We start from the raw sequence: 14,749 nt of genomic DNA, 5'->3' as shown, positions 1-14,749 counted from the left end.
CAGTATGGACAGGCTGTCTTCAGATATCGTTAGGTATTTCACTGAGGTGAGTCACCTGCTGTTTCCTGTCACTGGTGGCCTTGCCTAGAGATTGTCTGGCAACTTCAGACCAACCTGCTCAAGTATTAGTGGAGAGTGAACAGATTATGTCCCTTTTCCAGGAACTCTTGCCTTTGCAGAAGGTCCTTCAGAAGCTTTAGAGGAAGGTGTGCTATGGGGTTCTAGGAACCCTTGAGGTGGGGAGACATATTACAGTCAAGGTGCACCTCCCAGTCCCTCTGCTTTAACAGCAGCTGGGCCTTGGAGGGGAAAGACTGATGTAGGTAGAAATAAGAAAAGTACATTTCTACTTATCTGTATTTCTCCTTCTAGGACATGCTTGGCTAAAGATAGTTCTTTTCCTTTTTGAGAAAAAATTGTATGTACCCCAGGCTGGCCTCTAAGTCACCAAGAAGCTGAGGGTGACCTTGAGCTCTGGATCTTCTTTGCCTTCATTTCCCCAAATGCTAGATTACTGGTGTGCATCACATACCTAGCTCGGGTCTGTTCCTTTTTTTTTTTTTTTTTTTTTGGCTGGAGCTGAGGACCGAACCCAGGGCCTTGCGCTTGCTAGGCAAGCACTCTACCACTGAGCTAAATCCCCAACCCTCAAGTCTGTTCCTTTTTAACAAGCAAAAGCTCTTGGGATGTCATATGCTATAAATTTATCCTTTTGTGATTTTTTTCTGAACATAGTATTTTGTCCAGATGTGTATCTGTGCACCACATGTGTGTCTGGTACCTGCAGAAACCAGAAAAGGGCGTGGATCATCCTGGGACTAGAGTTATAAATGGTTGTGGGATGCCATGTGAATGCTGAAAATCAACCGGGTCCTTTGGAATAGTAGCCAGTGGTCTTAGCCACTGAGCCATATCTCCAGCCCCAGCTTACCCTTTAAAGTATACAGCTAAAATAACTTTTAGTGTATTGGGGAAGTTGTAGAACTATCCCCAATATTCAATCCCAGAACATTTTCACAACCTCCAAATGAACTCACACCCCTGAGCAGTTTTTCCAGGCCCTAGCAATCACTAATCTACTTTGTCTCATACTTTGTCTCACACTTCTTGGTTTTAAGCTGGCATGTACTCTCTTAAGGGGGTAAGGCAGAGAGTACAGGGGCCCTGAGGACTCTATCTCAGGGCCCTCTGCACTCTACTCACTAAGCAGAAGCTTCCCCTCCCTTCCAGTGGTGGGCTATCTGCTATCTTTAACAGCTACCTTACAAATGGAAGCTGTAAGGTTATTTTCCCAGCTAACTGCAAATCAGACGCACACCTTTTTTAGTAGTTAACTCTGTTGATGCTTTTCTTGGCTCTTGATGCCCTGGCCCTGCCCTCAGATACTTCTACTTAGAGAAAGATGGGCCTGCTAAGAACCCAGTGGAACAGTGCCTGTGGAAGAGAGCTTCCTGGAGTCTAGGCCTCCTTGCCACCCCTCCCTGACCTGCACCATCAATATAGACATCTCAGAACGTAATGGTTTGGTGTGGGCTTTCCCCTTAAGCCCCTGGGCACGTTCTCCTGCCTGTCTCCCCTGACTCTTGAAGGGCACTTCTCACATTCTGCATCATGGCTATTTGTGGTACTTACTATTTGTCTCTGAGTTTGCAATTTTGCTGGAAATGATTAAGACAGCATTTAGCTGGGCTAAAATCCTTACATGTTTCTAATTTGAAAATCTCACTGCTGACAGATCCACAGCTCAAGGAAATCAGGAGGGCAGGGGAGATGTGACTGCAAAGATGTCAACTCCAGTCTGTAATGAGCTAGAGCACAGGAAGCCTGGCTCTGACCTTGGCCATCACTGTGACTCAGGTAAAGGCCAGGGTGCATGACATCTCCACTGCCTGCAGAACAGCGTCACCCACCTCACAAAAGTACCTGGGCCTTTGTAGTCGATGAGTCACCATAGGAGTGCTGGAAAGGCTTTCCAGTATGTTCCTTCCTGCTCAAGGCACCCAGTTCTTTTTACTTGTAAACACATTTTGAAATATCCCTGCATGAGGACAGGGTGGAGCAGTGACTCTGGAAAAGAGGGGTGCTGAGAAAGAGAACCCCTGGCCTTGGGAAGGAACTCTTTCCCTCAGGAGACAGACTAAGGAATGTGAGTCTGCGGTGAGGTCTCGGCGTCATAAGGCCTATAGAAACATCATTTACCACAGAGTCCAGGATCAAACACACAGGTTCCCCTTTCCATGGACCTGTTACCTAGTGAGAAAACCTTCACAGAAAGTCTCCCTGCCTGTAATGGAAAAAGCTACAAAGTGAAAATAAGAGCACTGGATTCTTTTGTCAAAGGAGAATTTAACAGATTTGAACGTGTGTTCATGGCAACTGTATCAATGTAGAGGAAGACAGCTTGGTAAGATCTCAGACCAGCTTAGATTTTGCTTTGTAGACTTTTTGTTTCCATTCTCCTGAGTCTATTGTTGGTCCCAGAGCTCTGGGCCCTGGCATTGCACACAGATGCCTCTTCTGTTACCCCCAAGCCTTCTTTAACCATCATTTCTCTTAGACATGTTCAATCTCCTCATCCCCAAACCTATTAGTGTGGTGTCTTTATAACTAGTTACTTATTATAGTTGAAGAGTATTTTATTGGCCATTCAAATGGCTGGACCCCCAGGTTAAGCCTTTTCTACCAGTGTCTCTTCAAGTGCTAAGGGCTTGGGGTTAATTCTTCAGTGTAGGAGAGCCCCATACAACACAGAGCACACTGAAACTTTGGACCGTTAGCACTTCCTCATGGAGACCCAGAACAATAACCAAAAGCTCTCGATATGTACAAAAGAATATATGTTAGTTTTGGTTTAGAAGGCTTTAACAAGCAGCCATCACTATCATCTACCATATGGACCCTTTCTTGTCAGGTGACCCTGGTACATCTCCTCTCACTTGGTATAGCACTATACCTCATTGGCTATAAAGTGTCCATTCCTGAGTATGGCATAACATGGAATTCTACCTCATATTAGTAGCGGAAGCTAAACACTCTGAGACCATGACCAGCTCCTGACGGTGCTCCATGGTACCTCAGCCACTAATTCCTCAGCCCTGACTTTCTCCCTGGGTTCCAACTCATATGCTGCTTGCCTAGCTGTGCATTCTTCAATATCATGTTTCCTTACCAGAAATGACTTCCTTTACCTGTACTCTGGCCTGGCTAAACAACCATAGCTGGGTGTGTGGCATAAGCCCAGGGCTGTGACTACTGCTCCTTCCAGGCTAGGCACACAAAAATGTTCATCAGAGCCTTCAGTCTAGAGAAAGACTTTCTTAGAAATGAGTTCCTCTGGCTTGAGACATCGAGGGATAACGCATCTGCTGTAAATGGCACAGAAAACAGTTGGTTGGAGTGTTGTTTTGGCCCCAGGTTCCCATCTCGAGTCTCACACTGGATTTAACCATCACCACGTGGGGCCATTCTGCAGAAGAATGTCTGCCGGCAAGGTCATCAGTGAACAGGGGTGAATGGAGTCATCAGTGAGCTGGGATGAACAGAAGAGATAGGCTGGCCACAGATGTACAATTCTGTGTTGCTCCCCCTTTAAATGAGGATATTGGCTTGATTACATAAATTTTCAGATTGCCTCCTGAGAAAGACTTTGGTATGATGCTCTAAGTCAATCTCTATGGTGTCAGATCACAGAGAAGTTGTCCTGAAGATGCCATGGTCAATGGTCTCAAGGATCCTTTAGAAAATTGTGAAGCATCCTTCAGAGTAGAATTAGAGGTGTAACTTAAACTTTTGGCTACTACAAGGGAAGACACATCCTTAACTGTTTCCATCTGAGAGGACTTGATTCAGTCACAGTTTTTCTGGGATTTGATTCCTCATCCATAAAATGTAAATGATACCACCCATCTTGCCAACCTCAAGAGTCAAGGTGATCTTTTCATAAAATGGTGCTGGGACAATAGCATATCCAAAAACAAACAATGAAGTTGGGTCTCCTACCTCATACTATACAGATGCTAATTCAAAATGGATTACTGAGAGTTGCGAAATACTTAGAAGAAACCATAGTACAAAACTTTGTCCTTGGATTGGACAATGATCTCTTAGCTATGACATCTAAAGCAAAAAAATAAGCAAAGAATAAAGGCAGATAAATTTGACTTCATTAAAACTGCAAAGTCATTGCATTTAAGAGTGCTGTCAAGAAAATAAGACTAATCATAGACTTGGCAACAATATTTACATATGATTGAAAATGGTCTCATATCAAAAATGAACAGTTTCATTGCTCAAAAACAGGCAAACATTGCCAGTTTTAAAAACGTGCAAGTGATTCAATCATACATTTCTCTAGAGAATTCACACAAATGACCTAGAACATGTGAAAAGAGACTTAACATCATGAACCATTAGGGAAACACAAATCAAAATTACAGCTAAGACCACTTCATATGCTCCAGGTGGCTATAATAGAAAAGATACAAATATATTTTGACGACTGTGTGTGGCTATGGGGCTCCTTGTCTTCTGCTGCTGACTAAAAATTTAGCTGCTGCAGAGACAGTATGGCAGGTCCTTAAAGGGGTAAATAGTTATCATAAGACCCAGTAATTCTGACAACTATATAATGAATAAGAATGAAAATATGTGTCTGCACAGAAGCATGTACATGGCTAGGCATGTGACACACACCTGTAATCCAAGTGCGTGGGAGATAGAGACAAGACGACTTCAAGTTCATGGCCAACCTGAGCTCCATAGTGCAGCCCTGGCTGAAAACAAAACCAAAAAAGTAATGTATACACATGTTCAGAGCAGCGTTTAGACTTTCTGAAAAGCAAAACCCTAAATGTCTATTAGCCAACGGAGGAAATAAAATTTGGTAAATCCTTATACAGAACCAGCCTTTGGCAGCATAAAGCAGAGCCTTGGAAGCAGTTCTGAGTGAAAGGAGCCATGCATGCATAGAGGGCTAAAAGTTCTAGCTGCTTTTATGCCAACATCCAGAACAGGAAAATCTTCAGGAACAGTGTTTGCTAGGGTTTGGGAGGAGGGGATGAGAAGGGACAGCTCCTTCCCAGGATAATGAAAATATTTTGATGCTAGAGAGGAAAGTTGTACAAGCTTGAATGTTATGAAAGTCACTGAATTACTTGAGGGTGAAGTTGATAGCACATGGATTATATGAGTGGCCTTCATGAGGGGACATGTGTCCTCACAGTTTAACACGAACATCCTTGAGTAAGTCTCCAAAGCGGTATAAAGGCTGCAGTATGCTCACTGTTTCACAATAAACCTGCACTCCCTCTACCACCTCCTGGTGCCCTGGGCTTCCCGGAGGAGTACAAGCTTAGCCTCAGTGTGGTTCCAGCTCTCAAGCTTGCTTTAGTTTTACTAAAGGTCCAGGGAGGGACAATTGCTCATTGGTATCTCTAAGCTGGTGCCAAGCAAGGAAACCTCAGGAAATCCCAGACAGGACTGGATGGCTGAAATTTACCAGTCCATGTATACCTCCAGGGTAATGGTTTTCCAGCAGGAGGATTTAAAAGAAATCATTGATAAGTCAGACATGGCGGTACGTAGGTCTGTCTACCAGCACTCAGTAACCTGAGGCAGGAGGATTTCCAGCTTGATATAAGCCTGGTCTACATAGCAAGACCTCATCTCAGAAAACATGGACTGGGTATATAGCTCATAGTTGAGCACTCATCTAGCATATGCAAAGCCCTGTGAACCCAGCACAGCAAAATCAAACGGCCAACAACAAAATACAAAATGGAGATATTTTTAAATCATCAAGAAATCCTGTTGAACTGCAAGTGTGCTGAGAGCCCAGTCTGAGAATTTGATTTCACAGGTGTGAAGAGGAGTTCTGGCTTCTTAGTTAGGAAGTGAATCCTCGGAACTGTGACAAACAGGCCTGAGTATGAGCTACGGCAATGGTTCTCATCCTGTGGGTCATGACCTCTTTGGGGGTCTCATATCATCTATCCTGCATATTGCATGTTTACATTATGATTCATTACAGTAGCAAAATTACAGTTATAAAGCAGTGACGAACTAATTTTCTGGCTGGGGGTCACCAGAACGTGAGGCACTGTATTAAAGACTTGCAGCATTAGGAAGGCTGAGAACTGCTGAACTACTGGGTCAGACCCCAGTCTATAGGAGGACAGACAAAGCTCCAACAGCCAGAGATGAGAAACCATATTATTCTGGCTAAGTTCCACCATATACACTCTTGGTAGAGATTTAAGAGCAAAGGCAGCAACCGTATGATTCAAATATGATAAGCTAGGAGGTGAGTAGGCGGCTCCCAAGACCTCCACCTAATTCTGTAATTTTCAACCCATTTTTCCACCCAGGTTGGGAAAGGTAAAGTTGAGGAAGCTGGAAGTCTTTCTGGCAAGCACTGCTCATGGCGGCACATTCCTATAGGCTCAGCACTTGGAAGGCTGAGGCAGGAGGACTGCTACCAGTTTGAGGCCAGCTTAGGCTCTATGTGACTCTGAGGCCAATCTGGGCTGCAAAGTGAGACCCTGTCTCAAGATTAAAAACAAGTCCTGGGCTTCTAGGGAAAGGATGAGAACTGAGTTCATTCAGTTTTGTTTTGCCTCTTCTGATACAAACATGGCATGTTTGAGGAGTCCTCCCACACCTGTTTTGGCTGAGCAGTATTTGCCTCACAGTGTTTTCAGTTATAAAGCTGTGAGAGAGCCTAGAGACGGCTAACTGCACAGAGATGAGAACCAGGGACAACGGGGGCTGCTCTCCTGACAGTCCATTCATCACCTTTCTCTATGCTCCTTCCTGTGAGCGTACTTCTGAGCTACTGCACAGCGTTTCCAATTGAACGATACATTTTCATTGTAAGTTGGCTTCCTAGAGAGCTGTAATTCTCAGGGAGGATAGAAGTAGACAGGTACCCTGCAGCCTGTGGGAGACCCACAACAGTGCTGCTAGCTAACCATGCCACACGTGTTCTCCCCGGTTAACTTTGGGAGACTTAGCGGTGTGCTGGTCATGTCTTCATTTTCAAATAGGGGAAAGAATTCCTTCCTAGGCATCACTTGGATGGGGTGGAAGAATTATCCAAAAGGCTTGAGCTCTTGGGAAGAATGACATGGAAGGGTTGTCAGCTGGCTGTAATCCTCGACTGTGCCCTTCCTTTCCAGTTTTCTTTCTTTTTGTAACTCAGATAAGAGAAACATAGGAAGATGTTACAAGCTGGGTTTTCTCTGATCACTGGAGCCCACAGACAGAGGCTTGGGAAATGCTCTGTAGTCACTCGACAAGGAAATGCAAGGGAGACCACTCTCACTCCCCTGTGAGTTCTCAGCAGCTGCGGGGGCGGGGTGGTGGTGGTGGTGGTGAATCATTTTTGCAGGTGAATCCCCACCTGCTCAAGTCCCTCTGGTCCCATGAAGGTCTCCCCAAGTCAGGTCAACAGAATGTCTGCTCGTAATGGCATCCTGGATGCTGGAGCTTGTGTGGACAGCGGGGTGAAAGGATCTACATGTGATAGAGTGGGTGATGCAACTTCATTCCAACACTAACTGAAGTGCTGCTTTCTATAGTGTATCATTTCCAATGGTAGTTTGGGAAGGGAAACCTCTCTTGGACCCTTTAGCAGATGCAGGAAGGACACAGGAAGCATGTGTGGATCTAGGCCCACGAATTTAAATCCTAGCTTTCTGCAATACCAGAAACACATCCTTTCTTCCTTGCACTTTCTACAATACCTGCAATTACAAAAAGAAAAGGCACAGAGGCACTCACAATTACCTGCTGGGAAGAGCTCTGAAATAAACAGGACACAGAAAAAGGTAGCTATTAGGTACGCTGTAAGAGGCCAGCAAGCTGTGACATGCCAGCCCTGCTGGCGGTGGCTCTACCTGCAGCCAGGTGGGCCGAACAGTTGATACCACTTCCATATGGAGCTAAAGACTCAGCATGCACGGCTTGTCTTTGCTGCCTGGGTGAGACACTGGGCAGACCCAGAGTCTGAGCTTGTTATGCCTCACAGACTAGCAATTTTAAGAGGGCACAACACTGGCAAAGAAGTACTTTAACTTGTCTGCCTTAATGGAGTGACAGCTCCTATTGTCTCCCCATCAATCTCAATTCCTGCTCTTTAAGGCCCAGCTTAAATTTCACTCCTGAGAGGCCATGGCTTCTCTCATACTTGTCCTACATCTTTGCACCTAAATGTGTGTGCATTGCTCCCTAAATAGCTTCAAGCTTGTGTCTTCTAGCTTTGAGCTCCTGATGGGTAGGGGTGTCAGCACAGGTCTGGATGCTTCACAGAGAGGTATGGAGAGAGACTGGGAGAGCAGGGTCCTATGAAGGCAAAAGGCTGTCCTCATTCCACAGAAAGCTCTCACGAGACCCCAGAAACAAATGTCCCCTTCTTCCTCTTGAAAACAGACTGTAACAGCAAACCCTGTAGGAGTGCAGTGGCATGCTCTGTCTCTATGATTTCACATAGCAAGGCTGTGTGAAATCTCAGCCAGTGGCTCAGAGGTGGCCGGTGGATAGAGAGCCCTGACGGGGAGGGTATTGAGTTAACCATGTCAGGCACATCATCCTTTTCCCGATGTCTAAGGAGACACTTTTAGAGTGAATCTTCTGAAAGTCACTTGTCCTACCACGAAATAATTCAGTTAGAAAGTTACTGGTGAAACAGGTGGTTCCTTTCTCTGAGACGTGTCTTCTCCCACTGGCCCTATCTATCCTAGACTATCTCACTGCCATATGCTTTCCCTGTGTCTTCATAGCTTGACACAATCCTATTGTACACACTTCACAAGTTATCCACAGAGATGCCTACCTCACGTTTGTCTGCTCATCCAGGCTATGCAGAGAATAGGCATGATTGCTGAGTATCCACCTCCCTAAGCTTCTTATACAATACCTCCAAACAGTTTGCCCTGGGAGAACTCAGTTCTAGTGTGTGTGTGTGTGTGTGTGTGTGTGTGTGTGTGTGTGTGTGTGTGTGTGAGTGTGTGTGTGTGTGAGTGTGTACACTATGTGTGTTTGGTGCTGGGGATTGAATCCAGGGCCTTATACATGCAAAGCAAACAAAATACCACTCACTAACACCACCAAACCTTTTTATACAGTTTGTAAACTAACTTCTTCAGTTGCCTGGAGGATTTGAGGAATTTCAGAATGCTGACTTGAGGTCACACACTTACAGGGATTTCACAAAAACAAAACCAGAAGTCTCTCTGATGCGCCCCCAGATGCTTAACGGCCCCACACAGGCAGCTATGTGTGATGATAAGCCTTTGTTTGAACAGGAACACTTGATTGGCTTGAGTAGCACTGTTGGGGGCTAACACGTCCACGCAAAGGTTGTTGATTCTACAACCAACTTAGTTGCTGGCTGGGGACCCAGTCCTTCTGTGCGCCTCCCTGGGAAACATGCTAAATTACAGTGTGTCTTTTCTACCTAACACAGAGAGGAGGTCATGCCACAGCATCCTTTCTTCCACAAACTGCGATTACAATTCCAATCCAATTTTTTTCAAGGAAAATCTGGCCACAGCCCATTCAGTTGGTTTGCTTGCCACTAATGGTCACAACACACAATTCTGAGAGCCAGCAGGCGAATCATGGCTGGACTAAAGATGCCCTCTTGTTCGATGTCATCTTGGGAGTCCAACAGATACAAGAACCAGGAGAGCATCACCCATAAAAATGTAGCTTGGGAGCACTCGGCTCCTCCTCCAGTTCTCCCAATTAATAAAACTGTAAGTTTTGAACCTAGGGCCTGTGGCAGGCACTGAAAGGCAGCAGAGGTAATGAGAAACCAAATGGTTTATGTCAGACCTGAGCCCTACTCTGCCAATCAAAAGGCAATTCCAGATACTGCAAGAACAGACGGGAAAGCAGGTGGAGTCTATAATTGCTTCTGCTCTGACCTGGAGATCGAAACATGAGACAGACCTCCAGGACACTGCCTCTTGCTTCTCAAAGGGAAGATGTAGTTGGAAAGCTTTTCACATGGCTCCAGCATTACTCTGAACAATTGCCTAAACCTTTTTGGCCTTGAAAAGCTGCCTGGATGCTGTAGATTAGTAACTATTCTCACCCTTTCCAGGTCAAGTGCAAATCCCTGATTCTATCAGCAATTTCCCTTCCAGGCCTGACATGTGGGAATTGTTTATGGTTAAGCTGTTTATGGGCAATTAACCACAGTGCATGAAACTGGCCCCTCCACTGCCTGGGAAAGTGCCAGGTGCAGAGAGGAGGGAGGCCTTGGGCTCCCCACGCTGGCTCCTTCTGCCTCCAAAGAGAGAGATTGCAGAGCAGTGGATCCTGATGAGCAGGCTGCAGGGCTGCCACACCACTCTGCCCCGCCCTCGTTGACAGTAGAAGGCATTTGGCTTCTGAAACATCACTAGTGAATGATGTGACTTTGGAAGAGCTAGTGCAGTAACCACGCACACTCCATCTCCGGGCAAGTGCCCAGAGGAGAGCGGCGGTCTTGGTGTGGCTTCTCCAGGCAGTAGCGTAGTTCTGTGGCACATCCACGACACAGGTCAGATCAAGAGAGTCATGTGTTTTGTTTGTGGTGTGTGCGTGTGTGTGTGTGGATATACGCACGAGGGACAGACGTTAACACTGGGTGTCTCCCTTGATTGTTCTCTGCCCTATTTCTTTTCTCATTCCACTTAGAGACATGCTCTCTGAACTGGGGCCTCACCAAATGGCTGGAGTGGCTTACCATTGAGCTCCAGAGATCCCTCTGTCTCTGGTGTCCCCTCTCCTCCAGCAATGGGGTTACTGGAAATACTTCTGCTGGGTACCTGAACTCAGCTTATCACACTTCAGTAACATTTCCATAGTCTCCATGAAAGTTACTCTTAACTCAAAGAAGTTGTATTTTCTGCAGTGGATTTGATTTCATGCGGGAAGTTAAAAAGGTCCAACCCTCGGTGAGACAATAGGTAAAACGTGGTAACACGCATGTGAAGGCTCACTCTCCTGCCTCAAAGAGCAAATTCTATCACATGCTACATTCAACACAGAACCTTAAGGATATAATGAAATAAACCAGTTGCAAAGAGGACAGGTATCACATTATTCTACTTAGATGATGTTGTCCCCCTCCCCCCCCAAATAAATTACTAATGGAAGCTTATTCTTAATTAGGCATGCCAGGCCTTAGCTTGGCTTATTTCTAGTTAGCTTTTCTTAAATTATCTCATTTACTTTTTTGCCTCTGGACTTTTATCTTTTTCTATTCTGGTATACCTTTCTTTGTTTCTTACTCGGTGACTTGCTGTGTAGCTGGGTGGCTGGCCCCATGTCCTTCTCCTTCTCTTGCTACTTCTTCTTTCTCCCAGATTTCTCCTTCTGTCTTTTCTCTCTGCCTGCCAGCCCCGCCTATCTTTTCTCCTGCCTTGCTATTGGCCATTCAGCTCTTTATTAGACCATCAGATGTTTTAGACAGGCAAAGTAACACAGCTTCACAGAGTGAAACAGATGTAACATAAACAAAAGTAACACACCTTACAATAATATTCTACAACAAGATGAAGCATCTAGAGTTGATCCAAAGACAATATGTAGAAAGACAATGTCTTTTGGTCAACAACAGAAGTAGACAGGGTGGCTGCAGGGGCTGGGGACAGAGACAGAAGTGCTAGGCCATAGTACAATTTTGCCCCATAGAGGTTCCTGTGTTAGAAATTTGGTCCTAGAATGGCAGGGTTGGGAGGTGGTGAGATAATTGAGGCAAGCAGGGCTAAGGGGAATTATGGGAAAGTTGTTAGGCCAATTGAGTCTGGCCTTCAGGAGGGACTACTGGGCCCCAGCTACTCTGCTGCTTCTTATTGGGTGATGTTCTTACCCTTCCTACATAACCTTGGGCTTTCAGACTCAAACTGCTTCCCACACAAGGCCTTTTGAAAACGCAATTGGTGTGCGTGGAGTGTTCTGTTCATTCAGGTCTTGTGTTACAGTTATGGAAGATGGACTAACACAGCCAGCTGTCTTCAACAGTTTTAGTTTTACAACATTAAAGGAATTCTTGAGATGGCTGGTAAGAATGGCTACATGTAATGTCACTGGACGGTATACTTGAGATAGTAAAGACAGTAAATATTATGCCACCCCTTTTGTCACAGTACAATGGGGAAAAGATGAAGGCGAAGACTCAGGAGTCCATTTTGTGACTCTAGCTAGCCCATCATCCAGACCGTGCTCATCTGAAATGCTTCCCCAAAGCCTGTTCCTGATGACTCTGTGTTTTCAAGCCAGGTTGAAATTCTCTCTGTCAGCCTCCTGTTTGGGTTTTCGGGATGTAGGAGCTTTTGGTGAGGAGCTGTCCTAGGCTGACTGCACATACCACGGCCCGCCGGGGTGGTACACTCTGATGCTCCACAGCAGCCTGAGGAACACACTGACTGGTGACGTTACCTGGATGGGTAGCCGGCTGCGCTGATCCGAATGGTCTCCAATACTCCACAGGCTCTGAGCTGCTGCACGGCTCTCTTTGGGTCAAAGCTGCCAAGTAAGAAACACGATGAAAGGATGCTTGAGACTGTGCACATTTTTTTTTTTTTTTTTAAGATTTATTTGTTATGTATACAGTATGTCTGTATGCCAGAAGAGGGCACCAGATCTCATTACCATGTGGTTGCTGAGAACTGAACTCAGGACCTCTGGAAGAGCAGCCAATGCTCTTAACCTCTGAGCCATCTCTCCAGCCCATGTGCACATTCTTAATCTCATCCCTTTCCTTGCCCACTTGCCTCCCTGAGTCCTGCCCACCATCCCAGACTCATTCCTGTCCACTGTCCAGAGCTTGGCCTGGGAGGCTCTTCCTTTTACACAGACTTTCTAAGGGCTTGTGTGTGATGGGAGGAGGGGGCAGGAGAGGACAGGGTTCAGTGGTACACATTGCAAGGCAAGCTGTCAGATCCGTGGGGAAGCAGGTGCTGGAGGGAACCCCAGGGAAAGACAGCAGGAGATTAGGATGGCCAGAAGTCATACTAAGAACCAAGCTGACCCAGAATTAGTCACTTTTTAGAATTTTCTGAGACTACTGTTCTACTCAGAGAAGTGACGAGGAATGTACACACCCTTCTTTCTGACTGTCAGTGGCTCAGCTGAAGCAAGGGGGCTATACTTCTTCTGTTTCTTGTACTCTGGAGATGAAAGAACAAGTCTGAGGACACACGAGGCTTACAGCCTTGGACTGGAGAGGCTTTGACCAAACCCCGGTGAGGCTGTAGGCAGCTGGGTCGCCCGGTAGATGAACAGTGGTGCGAACTACATCAGCTAGAGACCTGCATCAGCCCACAGGACAAACCCCAGGTATACCATCTGTCACTCTCCCTGACAACCCAGGTACTCTTTCACGGCTGCACAGCCCACCTGGATTCTGGATTCCAAGGATGAGGTGGCCTAGGGACTGCCACCTTCACTCCGTCTCTCTGTGGTAGACTGTTTACTTATCTTTGTGTGCCCTGGCTGGCCCAGACCACTTTCTCATGCTGCTTACCACATGAGCCTCCCTCATGAGTCACCAAACTGGCAAATGGTGTCCCAAGCTTGCCTAGCTTCGGCATGCATCTTCCTGGAGAGATGGATGACTCAGCTCTTGTTGCACATCAGGCATGCTCTGACTCCATGGAGGTCCTAAGTCTGAGGATACCCACACTCTCCTTCAGGCCTGTTCCTGTTTCTACTTCATCTCCCTCACGCTGCTTGCCCCACTCTGCTGCACCCCAATCTGGCTTCTCCAAACTCTCTTCCTGCTGACTTCAGCTCTAAATGGGAGGGCTTCAGGTCGCTAGTGACATTATGTGCCTAAGGGACAACTCAGTGTTGGATTTTAAATTTTACGTGGTCTTTTTTTTTTTTTTTTTTTTTTTTTTTTTTTTTTTTTAAAGACAGGGTTTCTCTGTGTAGCTTTGGAACCTGTCCTGGAACTCACTCTGTAGTCCAGGTTGGCCTCGAACTCACAGAGATCAGCTTTCCTCTGCCTCCTGAGTGCTGGGATTAAAGGCGTTCACCATCACAGTCCAGCCCTCTCTATATCTTTTTTTTTAAAGCTGAGGATTGAACCTTGTGCTTGCTAGGCAAGCACTCTACCACTGAGCTAAATCCCCAACCCCTATGTGGTCTTGATGAGAGCTTAATGTCCTCTTGTGAGGACCAAAGCTCTGCAGTGTAAGAGGCTTAGAAGACAGAAGGAAATACTGAGCAGCTTCTGGAACCTACCCTTTCCCATCCTGTGTCCCAAGGTGTCTTTGTTCACTTTGATATGTAGCACAGTTCTGGGATCTGGCCCTTGACTGGCCCCAGAAGAAGCCTCTTAGGACATGAGGGCTGCTTCCAATCCTGGGAAAGCCTTCAGGGTACAAGCTCTGTTCCTCTTACCTCTAAGGCAGTCAGTCAGAATGGATACTCAGGAGTTTTCAAAAGGTGTTAGATAAATGTGGGACTTTTGTCCCAGGGCCCCATATTCATCCACTACAATTCTGTCCTCTAGGCTACTATCTAGAACAAGTAATTTCTTAGCTTAGCCTTAACATCTCCTTTTGTGATGAGGTCAATAAAAATATTCCCTTCCTGCTCTTCCCCACCCCAGACAGCAGCAGCATCCCACCTGTGGTCCCCTGCCTGCTCTTCCTCATCCCAGATAGCACATCGTCCCACCTGTGGTCTCCTACCTTCTCTTCCTCATCCCAGATAGCACATCATCCCACCCGTGGTCCCCTGCCTGCTCTTC

General features: G+C 46.1%; 1 protein-coding gene across 1 annotated transcript in view; it reads right to left on the bottom strand.

Annotated features, from left to right (window-relative positions):
- Positions 1–14,749, bottom strand: part of Myo5b (myosin VB) — a 302,139-nt gene that overhangs the window by 59,933 nt on the left and 227,457 nt on the right. Inside the window, exon 17 of the mRNA XM_036205228.1 lies at positions 12,430–12,516. Within this exon, the coding sequence (XP_036061121.1) occupies positions 12,430–12,516 (87 nt within the window). The remainder of the gene's footprint in view (positions 1–12,429; positions 12,517–14,749) is intronic.

The sequence above is a fragment of the Onychomys torridus genome, chromosome 13, assembly GCF_903995425.1.
Source record: "Onychomys torridus chromosome 13, mOncTor1.1, whole genome shotgun sequence".
In the NCBI taxonomy this organism is placed as follows: domain Eukaryota; kingdom Metazoa; phylum Chordata; class Mammalia; order Rodentia; family Cricetidae; genus Onychomys; species Onychomys torridus.
Note: the sequence above shows the minus strand (reverse complement) of the source record. Positions and strands in the feature narration are given on the sequence as shown.